The 10,639-nt window shown below is 52.0% G+C and overlaps 1 protein-coding gene across 1 annotated transcript in view; it reads right to left on the bottom strand.

The window, feature by feature from the left end:
- Window positions 1-70: 70 nt before the first annotated feature.
- Window positions 71-10,639, bottom strand: part of Syn3 (synapsin III) — a 424,399-nt gene continuing 413,830 nt past the window's right edge. The window contains exons 12-13 of the mRNA XM_078052454.1: window positions 10,215-10,506; window positions 71-7,234 (exon numbers count right to left, since the gene is read on the bottom strand). Coding sequence (XP_077908580.1) covers window positions 7,102-7,234; window positions 10,215-10,506 — 425 coding nt within the window. The 3' untranslated portion in view covers window positions 71-7,101. The remainder of the gene's footprint in view (window positions 7,235-10,214; window positions 10,507-10,639) is intronic.

Raw genomic sequence — 10,639 nt, 5'->3', positions numbered from 1 at the left:
ATGCTTTGAGTGCTGATCAGCTACTTGCTTTTCAAAGATAGCCTCTTATTTAAAGAACATTTGAAGAATATTTGCTTTTACACAAAATTCAAGGTTTATTTTTCCTACAACGAGAAAAAGGCCAAGCACAAGTGACTTATCATATATATACAAACAACCATAGAAACATGCTAGCGACACGGATTAAAATCTGAATCACAATAGGAATAAAACATGAATAGCATTTGCAGAAAATATTTAGGAATATTGCCAGTGTCTTCCTGCTTTTTAAAAAATCTTGTTTTGCATATAAGGAGATGGCTTGGAATGTTATGTGCTGCAAGAATATTTTGAGTCATATACAAGCGAAACCATTTTTTTTTGCTACACATGTACATTGAGTCTTTTTCCATCACAGTGAAGAAAGTCCAGTCAATATGAATTTCTAAAAGCCACAGGACCTTTAGTAGCTTAATGTATGAAAGCGGATCAGGGCTGTGGACTTTTCTTTCTGTGGTATTTTGTAATATCTGAGGTACAGGTCAGTCTTTTTCAATGAGTTTCTGCTAGATGCCATATGGCTTTTTTCGGGGAGGGAGGGTCTTGGCTAAAAGGGTCACCCCGAAGCGTTCATGGGCCCAGATGTATTCTAATGCTCTGTACACCTCTTTGTGGCCATATAATGTTGAGTCCCACTGAATAGATTCTGAGAGGGAGGGAGGGAGGTGGGCGTGGGAGACGGTGATAACCAGAAGCACCGGTTTTCGGGATGCAGTCATCTTTGAGCAGTCCTCAAGAGCCCATGATGGTGCTGGTGACCATGGGTACAGGAGCTCTTCCCTGCCTCTGCTCAGGCTCACTGGCAGGTGTCACAAACCCTCTCAGTTTAGAATTTTGCCCAGGGGCCCTAAACCTCAATTTGCGCATCTTTTACAATAGTTCATTACATATTCTTAAAACAATTTTCAACATTTTTGCTCATGCCAGTAGCTAAATTCACAGAAGCTTGTGAAACCCTACAATCCTGTCCCTAGACTGAGACTTGTGAGCTGCACGGTTGCTGGTATGTAATGGGAGGGAAATGGCAGTTTAGCAGTAGCCTGTTCAGCGTGTGATTTTCTGACATTAACTTGACCACAGAAGGGAGATGGAGCTCCGGGGCAAGTGTCGGGTGAGGTGCAGATCTACATTGGTGACTTGAGTCTTTCTTTGGTCCCTTAAAATTCCCCCTTTAGTTATTTTGAGTAACAGGTGCTTGCTCCCCTCCCCCACCCCTACTTATAAATGAAAATTACTGGTTTGGAGGGGTTGGTGATCCAGACGTGGGAGGTGGGCTTGCTTTCCAGGTAGTTACTGGGATTCCTTGTGTAAAACTTGGATTCTGACCTCTCTGGCTCTTGCTTGGTTCTTTCCAATGGCTGAAACCACTGCTTCGCTCAATATCTCTGTACTACTTTCTTATTCCTCCCTCTGCTGACTATTCTCAGGGCCCTGCTCCTGGGCAGTAGTGGCCTACTTACAGAGCCTCCCAGAGGAGCTGGGCAGCCCGCCCCTGTTCTTCTGGAGCATGGGCTGACTCCTGGGTAGACTCTACCAGACTGGAGGGCGCAGGGTGGTAAGATTATTGCAGTGGCCTAGGTAAGTCACAGAGATTTAACTGACATCACTGTGTCCCCCGGGATTCCCTGACAGGTTGGAGGACTTGTTTCTGATATTCCATAGCAAAATGCTGATGGACAGGGAAATGTCCACTTGCTACTTAATGGAAGACCGTGGATAACAGACATTTGCAATAGGAGAGTTTGGAGAATGAAATTAAAATTGACAGGACCAACGGTGTAGATATTATAAAAGGTATTTAAGATTTTAAAGGATTCACACGCACACACACACAGAAGCGATGCTTCAGATGGGTTTTCCTTAAAGAAATGCCTCACTAATTCCAAAACCATTTCCCAACTCTTCTTGCCTTTTCCTCTTGGCCTATCCATTGAGAGCTGAGCACAAGGTCTAAGTGTCCACATCTCATCTCTGTGCGCTGCTTGTTTTGTTTGTGGAAACACAAGGGAGCTTTTATGTCCTGTTTTCACCAAGCTTGATCAATGGAGCGACTTGGCCTGCTTGTTGCCCCGCCGTCCATTTGTGTTCAGCCAAGCCCAAAGTGCCACCTCCTATTAGAGTCTAAATATTAATTAGGCTGAAACCGTTAATTTAATCAGTGGCCACTTAGGGGCCTGGACAGCTTTTGACCCTTGTCAGTGTGTTTAGTAACCAGCCAGCTCGCCCTCCAGGATAAACGCATGCTATACACATGAAAGGACTTGGGCACTGAGCTAGTCCCCGTGGATGAATTAAGCGACTCCTTGTATCCACAAGGCTGGCTTTGCTAGCCCAGCCCCTGACCAACCTGCGTCCTTAGTAAAATTCCAGATGCACAGAACAGAGTGAGCCACCCAGCTGTTTAATGGAGCTGAGTAAAGTAGGAAAGATTGGCCTGCTTGCTGGGCTGAGGCTGTGGGGAAGCTGTGTTCTGGGGAGGTGTGATCGATATGGCTTGCAAGAAGGCTGCTTCCCTTGCTAGGCCATGGCCTTGGCTGCACCGGCCTGGAGGCACCCAGCTGTGGCTCCCTAGTCCTTCTCCAGCTCCAGCAGTGGCAGCCATGGGTCCCCTGGCCTCAGGCCCATGCTCACCAGGATGGCTGTCTCAGGCTCATTCAGGTGGCTCCCCTTCCTTTTCAGATTCAGTTTAGAGATCTTTCTGAGGTTGGAAAACTGTCTCTGATTTTTCCAGTTTATTTTACCACATTTTACTAATCTTTGGTTTGGTTCTAGGCAAGTGACTTCCTTACAATGATACACTTTGAAAGACAGCCTTTTTCTTTGAGTTTAATCTTTTATATTTTATTAACATCACAGTTTGCTAGGAGGGCCCACTTAAAACATGCCCTGAGCACCTACTACGAGCTATGCGTATACTCTGCCTCATGCACAAGGTACCTCACTGCAGGAACTGCAGTGAGATCACCTGATGTTCTGTTTCATGCTGCCGTGTCTGTTATCACACGGAGAACACCCATCACACCTGGAATTTGGGGAAGGTAGCGCTAACTGCCCTATCTATGCACAGGGCGTGAATATTAGGAGGGAATATAGTAATGATAGAACCAGGGAGTTGGTGGGAAAGAGGGTACATGCACTCTGGTGTCCCTGGAAAGGTGCTTGAACCTGTAAGCACAGTGCCATTTTATCATGCTGATGCAGGAAGATCTGCAGGAAATTTTCCCTGGCTGGCGGGTATCCTCTGAAGCTGTGTTTTTAAATCCCTACCATTGTGCACAAATTGAATGGATCTTTGTTGTATTTCAGCTTCAACAAGTCAGCTAGGAGGGAAAATGCTGGCCTTTCTTTGGGTCAAAGTGTAAAACAAAGCAAAAAACAACAAATGTAACCTTTCGGAATCTATATACAGTGACTCCCCTTTTCTTTCTGTCCTTTCCAGTTTCTAAATGCCACAGTTATTAAAGGTTAAATTTTGGGAAGGAACATGTGCTAGTATATGGGAGAAAACCGTCCATTTGGGGGCTCCAGGTCTCCATCCATAGGCCTCTCCATCCCTGGCCTCTAGATGCATGTATAGACCCATGGAAAACTATTCAGATTTGTTGATTATAAAAGTTGTTTGTCATGGATCTAGACATATCTGTGATGGCTGTAAAAATCAGGATGATGAGGAGTTTAAAAGGACTGTGTTACTGGAGTTGGAGTATCAGGGAGGACATTTAAATGCTGAGATGTTTCTAGGAACAAGGGACAGAATATAGGAAAGCAGGAAAATTTAGGCCATGTGGTCACTGTTTATGGAGCCACGAATTTGGCTCCTCAAGGGACCAGGTCCCAAGCTACTGGTGACTGAAACACATCCAGACCAAACGCCTCTCGTGCCTGGCCTCCCGTCCAGCTGAGCTCAGGGCGGCTGATCTTACTTCAGTAGGCATCGAAACACCACCAGGGAGACTGGCCGAGGCCGGTTCTGGGCCCCTGACTAGAAATTCTGACTCCTTTGGTCTGAAAGGAGGCTTCATTTGCCTTTGTAACCACTCTGCACAAGCCACGGCCACACTGAGAAACTCCCTGCAGCCTGGGACCAGCTGGCTGTGCGTGTGGAGCTGTGGTATCACAGAGCGTTGGGGGGTTGTCAAGGACTGATGATGGCCACGGGGTGTCCCATGTTCTTAAGCTCCTACAGCACGTGGACTCTGGTCCCACATCCTGGGACCTACAGTTCTTCTCTCACTGATTCAGAAAGTAGCTCAGCATTATTTCTTTGAAGGATCTACCCATGAAAAATGGGGGCAAGAAATATACCTTGTAAAGTAGAAGAACCAGACTGCAAGACCTGGAACTGTGCTGGAATCGTGATGAACACCTAGGGGCAGAGGCCCTGGTCCTTCTACGGGCGCAAACTCAACTGCCACCATCAGGAGAGAAGTGAGGGTCCCTGGCCTTGAGGCCCATGAGGCTGGGGCTCTGCTTCTCAACATGAGACCTGCATGAGTGACCCTAACTTCTCAGGGCCAAGTGGGGAAGCCGTGGGTTACTGAAGCAGTTGTCAGAGACCCCCTAGAAAGAGAACTGCAAACTAAAAGGTGACAACAGGATTTTAGGATGTGCCCATGTCCATGTCCAGTGGTTACCTCTGCGTGGAATCGTGGGCGCTGGAACTTCCAGGATCCCCGACCACTGACTGATCAGGGCCAACGAGCAGACCTTATGTGGACTGATGTTCACACGCTCTCCGGCTAGGTGTGCCGGGCTGGGCTGTGGCTCAGCGGTACAGCACGTGCCCAGCACGGCAGAACCACAGCTTTCAAAGGCACCCGCCTTGGACACCACTGTCTTGTTCCCTTTGTCCTGCCCGGCCCGTGTCCCCGAGAGGTTGTTAGGCAGAGGGAGAGAAGGAGGTCAGGCAGCAGAGGAGAGGAAATGGAGGAAAAGCAAAGTTCTGTTGAATCATGAACTGGTCTGTTCCCCACCTTCACACGACCTCTCCAAAGTGGGGGGGGGGCAAGTGTTGGCCCCAAGGCCTCGCCGCCTCCTGCCTGGGGGGTCTAGCGGAATGCCACAAAGGTGATGCTCCCAAGGCAGCTGCAGTCCGCTCCAGGCGACTGGGCTGGCCATCTCCCAATCTGCGCTGCCCCGGATGCCCCTGCTGCTCCTGGCCATAGTGGCCTGCTTACAGTCCTGTCACCGGGCACAGGCTGAGAGAGGAGGAAGGAGATGCGGCACAGTGAGGTCCCCGTGCCACCAGGGATTGTCCAGAGACACTGAACTCAACAGGACACAGGCACAGAATAAGGGGGTGGGGTCCTCTGGGTACTGGAAAGAGAACCAGACCCTCACCAGCTGTCCCCTCACCTCATGCCACGGCTGGGTTTGTTTTTTTTTTTCTGCTGATCCTAGTCAGGGCCAACCAGGCCTCAGCTGCCAAACCATGGCTCTGAGTGGTCACTGACAACAGGAGCTCTCTGATGTTTCTGATGCTGGAGCTGCTACTTATTACTGAGTCCAAGACCAGGGATCCTGAGCAGGAGGAGAGGATCTCTCATGTAGCTCAGGCTCTCTTGCTTTCAACACTGACCTGATCATGAGGGAGGAAAGAGGGCAAGATGGGGATGACCCTAAGGTCCAAGTGGACCTCTGTCGGCCAGTCAGGTTAGCACTTCGATACTGAGCCAGTATCAGTCTCTAGCCATTAACCCGTGAGGCTCAGGGTTCTAGTGACCCAATGCAGGAGAGAGTCTCTGTCCTTGTCCTCACCACTGCAGTCTGGGTTGAAAGGACCACAAAGGTGGCGACTGTCTTATGCTCCTGGGAACCTGGCTAGGCCTCAGCTGATTGCTAAGCAATCTCCAGGCCAACTTTAGTTTTCACCTCCTTCCCGGGGTCAGTGAGGGGAAAACATATTCAAGTTTCCCAGGGGGCTGTGAGGGGATAACATGGTGAGGTCACAATATTCTGGGCCCGGGAGGCTGCTTCTGCACCTATGATGTTTCTAGCACCAGGTGCTTGGTGACTCGGGACCGCTCTGGCTCCACTGATCACAGGAGGTGGGCTGGGACAGGGGAGAGAGCCCTGTCCGCTTTGTCATTCACTTGCTTGGTCAAATAAGTTGGATAAAATAAAGTTAGAGCTGATCGTTTGTCCTGCAGGAATTCCAAGAGCCTTTGCCACCTACTCTGCACTCTGCGTCTTCAAAGGAGTCCCCTAACAGTGTTTCCCAAGCCCCCTTGGTCACGGGACCCTCCTGGAATTGAGAGGCCCACCAGGGCCTTGCGGGCAGGGTCTGCGCCACGCTGACCTGGAGCCCTTCTGTCCCCTGCCTGGGTCTGCTGATTCTCCCTGGGTCCTGACACACGGGCAGGTCGCGAGGATGGTCAGGATTCCTACAAGAGCCTGTGCCCACCGCGGCTGTCCAGCTAAGGGCCACCCTCAGCCTGGGCAGCACCCGAGGGCGTCTCTCTGCTTCTGCTGTTTAAAGGCCCCACGAGTGGCCCAGGTCTGGCTGCTTCCTGTGGACCTCAGTCTCCTCCCCCACTGCCCTGGCCGTGAAGGGCCTCTGCCTGCTGCTCTGAGGGCAGGTCCAGCACGGATGTGGGCAGGGGGTAGAGGCCCTGCTGGGGTTTTTTCTTTCTTTGCTGTTAAAAATTATTGCCTCCTGTGTGGCGGGGTCGACTCCAGGGGCTGCACTGGATCGGGGTGGCCAGGGCCTGGGAGGGGACCCGGCCCAAGGGCAAGCACAGCACTAAGGAGAGACGTGGAAACTGTGGGAACTAGGGCACAGGGGAGCAAGCGAGGGGACGGCGGGCGGCGCGGTCTGTCTAGAGGCCAAAGTCGGGGAGCCGGGCGGCTCTCCAGGGCCCACCCCTCATTCAGACAGCGCTGGGGTCACGACGGAGGACAGTGGGGACACACGGAGACGGTCAGTCCGTTCCTGGGTCGAAGGCATTTGGAAAGTGTGTTCTCGGGCCCTGCCTCCTCTTCCTGCCAGGAACGAAGGCCGAGGGGGAGGCCGGGCCAGGAGAGGGCCCAGGGTCCCGGGCTCCTGCCCTCTGCCCGGCGGGGCTAGTCCGAGAAGAGGCTGGCGAAGGACTTCCTCAGGTTGCGGATGGTCTCGGCCTTCGCCTCGTCCTCACTCGGGGTCCCGCGCTGGGAGGCGTCCGAGGTGCTGAGGCTGTTAGTCAGGGACTGAGATTTGCTGCAAGAGAGAGGCCAGGAGGTTGCGGGGCCAAGGCCCGGGCTCCCGAGGACCTGGGCCTGGGGCTGTCCCAAAAGCCAGAGGCCTGAGAGACCGGAACCCGGGCGTCGCAGCCCTTACCTGGGACTGGTGGGGATGTCACCCGATCTGCAAGCGCTTGCTGAGGTCCCCGTTTGTTGGGTACAGAAATCGGGGCTGGCGGAGGCAGGCCTTGCTCTGGTGGACTCTCACAGCCAGAGGGGCGGCCTCCAGGGCTGGGCTCCTGCCCCTCACCCAGGCTGCCCAGGCAGCAGGCCTCGCCAGGGAGGCCGGACCTCCCCCCGCCTGTGTGCTCAGACGCCCTGGGCCAACTGGGGTGCCCCACGGTGGGAATCCGGATCTGACCCTCTGGCTTCCGTTCCCACCTCTTTCTCAAGGCCTTTATGGTTGCCCCCACCCCCACCATTTTGGAATTTCCATGGTCCCAGCTGATGGGACCCCCGGTGCCTTCTCCAAGTGTGTCACGGGAGCTGGCCTCAGCCATCCTGCTGAGCCCTTCCTGAGTGCCAGCCCCGGGGCCAGCTGACGGGGTGCAGGGACAAATGCAGCATGCCCTACCCTTGAAACGTTCACAGTCCAGGGGAGGTGACCTAGGATGGGACGATGTAGATACGTCACGAGTTTAAAGGGTCTGCACGCCGCCTTGCCGACACACTAAAAAATGGAGATCCTCTTCTAAGTGGGGACTAGTTTTGCCCCTCCCTTATGAACCCGTAAAAGCCTTATCCAGGATGAGGCCCAGAGTGGGTATCTGGTAAATACCTGCCGACTTGAACTAAATAAAACGATACTCTAGGGCTACGGGTGTGGCTCCGTGGTGGAGCACTTCCTAGCACGCACAGGGCCCTGGGCTCATCCCCCAGCATTGCCAAGAAAATAAAGATGAAAAAATTAGAAAGGATATGCTAAACAAGGAGTCAGGAGACTATGGGATTCTAGCTAGATGACCACAAAGCCAGTGCCCAAACCTGGCCCAAGTTCCAAAGCTCTCGCCTGCCCTGGAATAGCTGCGGTGACCTTTGTACACGGGGACAGGCCGCGCCTTTCCAAGCTTGCCTGGTGCCTTAACATTCTAAGCACACACTGTGCAGAAACTCATTTCATTCTTATAATAACCCCGAGAGATACTGTATCCATTTGCATGTGAAGACACTGTAGCACAGAAAAGTAGAGCAGTTTATTGGAGGTCGTTTAGCTTTTAAATGGTGGATCTGGGATTGGAACCCAGGCAGTCTGATTGCAGAGCCTGTGCTGTCAGTTACAATGCCCTATTGCCTGAGGGTCACTTGTTAAAATCTATCAAACTGGGTATTTTTTTTCCCCACAGTGACAAGGAGTCAGGAGATTTATGAGTTTCTAGCTAGATAAACCATGAAAAAAAATAGATGTTCAAGATTGCAACATTGTTTAAATTAAAGCCAGATATTTACTTAGGTGGACTAATTAGATAATCATAGTACAACAATCTAGTGGAATACTATACAGCTATTAAAAATCTCAATGAACAGGGTGGAAGAGCTCTAGGTTGTATTGTTACTGAAAAGTAAGGAGCCTAATGGTGTGGTTAGTGAATACGGCCATAGTGTAAGAAAGCGAGGAGGGGATCAGAGGGTATATATTTCTATTTGTATAAGGAAACACTGGCAGGACAGACAAGGAATTAACAAATATGGTCGTCTCTAGGGACCAGGGGAGTGGGGTTGGAGTGAGGCTTTTCAATGTCTATCTTTTATATCATTAGTGTCTTTAAAATCTTTGAACCATGTGAATATATTACCTATTTGAAAAAAAAAATCATGTTATCATGGATGCCTTGGGTTCTGTCCTCACCCTTCTCTCTACGAACAATAGGAACTCGGCCAAGTTCTGCAGTCTCCTTGTGTTTATTCATCTGTACGATGGGGATAGTGAGAGTCTTTAACTTCTAAGCTCACGGGGACCTAAGAAAACCCAGCCTCACAGAGTGCTTGGCCCGAGCAAGTGGGCGGTGGTGTGGTCTGGGAAACTGATGATTGCTGTTCGTGTTCGGGCACAGGAACAAGTTTCTAGGGGCCACATGATTGGGATCCCTCTTTCTGTAAACCAAGAGCGAGCCCTGAGAGGAGGAAGGATGTGCGTGTGTGTGATGAAGGTTATTTTAAAAAATGACCAGGTTCCTCCCACCCTGTGGGCCACCCATTTGCAAGGTGCTTCCTTCCGCCAAGACTCTTTCCCCACCTTGTGAATCTGGGCACGGCCAGGTGACCTGCTTGACAAGGGCAGGGGTACAGCTTCCAAGCTGGGCCCCCAACGCCTCAGGCCTCTGCTTTTGCCCTGTTAGAAGCAATCCTACCAGGTGAGGAGGACAGGCCCTGGAGACAGGGCCAGCTGACCGCCAGCACCACCTGGCCCCAGTCAGTCCACCAATCCACAGGAGTGACCCGGGGAGGAGGACCGCCATACTTGGCAAGGAAAAATTCCCGTCACTCAGTTCAAAATTTCAGGCAAAAAGCAAGCGTATATTTTTAAAGTATTAACACACCCCAGGCAAATACCCCAAGTTTTCACGTTTGTCTGAAATCCAAATCTACCCTGGCCTTCTTCATGGTACCCGGAAGTTCTCCAGGAGACACAGCCGAAGAATTGTCCAGCATGTTAAACTCAGAGTAAACTGCTGAACCCCCAAGTTGTGAACCAAGGAAAATGGTGGCTTTCTTAAGCCACAAAGTTTGGGGGAGGTTTGCTAAGGAGCAAGAGGTAACTAGTTCCTGTGCTGATGGAGGGGCACACGGGAGCCCTTCTCCGTCTCCCTGGGCCCTGCCCCACCCAGGCAATGCCCCAGTCCAGTTTCCAATTATCTAAAGCCCAGAGAAAGGCCTCTTTGGATCTTTCTCTGCTCTGAGTCCCTGACCTGAAGAGCCCGGCACCTCAGTCTCCTGCCCCCGATGGCCAGAGCACTTACTTGAGATGGGGATGGGGCGCTGCTGTCTTCTTGGACTCATCCCCCTGCTGCGAGGTGCTGCGGCCCTGCACGGGCGGCCGGGGCTGCGAGGCCAGGCTGGTGCCCGGCTTGGAGGCCTGGTTCGGGGAGCTGCCCCCAGATGCCCGGGAGAGCTGTGGAGATCCTGGCGACCGCTGCTGCTGTGGGGATCCAGACTGGGGGCTCAGGGGTTGCTGGCCTTGCGGGGAGAGCCTCTGTTGGGAGGGGCTTCCGGATCTGGGGGTCTGAGGAGACTGGGCCTGACGAGGACCCCCTGCAGGCCGAAGGGAGGGTTAGGTTCACACTCATGAGGCTCAACAGGACTGTGCCCAAATTGTGGTTAACAACAGTAAACACTGAAAACGGAATAGATACAAAGCCACAGGAAGTCTCCAGGGGCCCCAGGC

The sequence above is a fragment of the Ictidomys tridecemlineatus genome, chromosome 6 (genome assembly GCF_052094955.1).
Source record: "Ictidomys tridecemlineatus isolate mIctTri1 chromosome 6, mIctTri1.hap1, whole genome shotgun sequence".
NCBI classification, from domain to species: domain Eukaryota; kingdom Metazoa; phylum Chordata; class Mammalia; order Rodentia; family Sciuridae; genus Ictidomys; species Ictidomys tridecemlineatus.
This window is presented reverse-complemented; position numbering and strand designations above follow the sequence as displayed.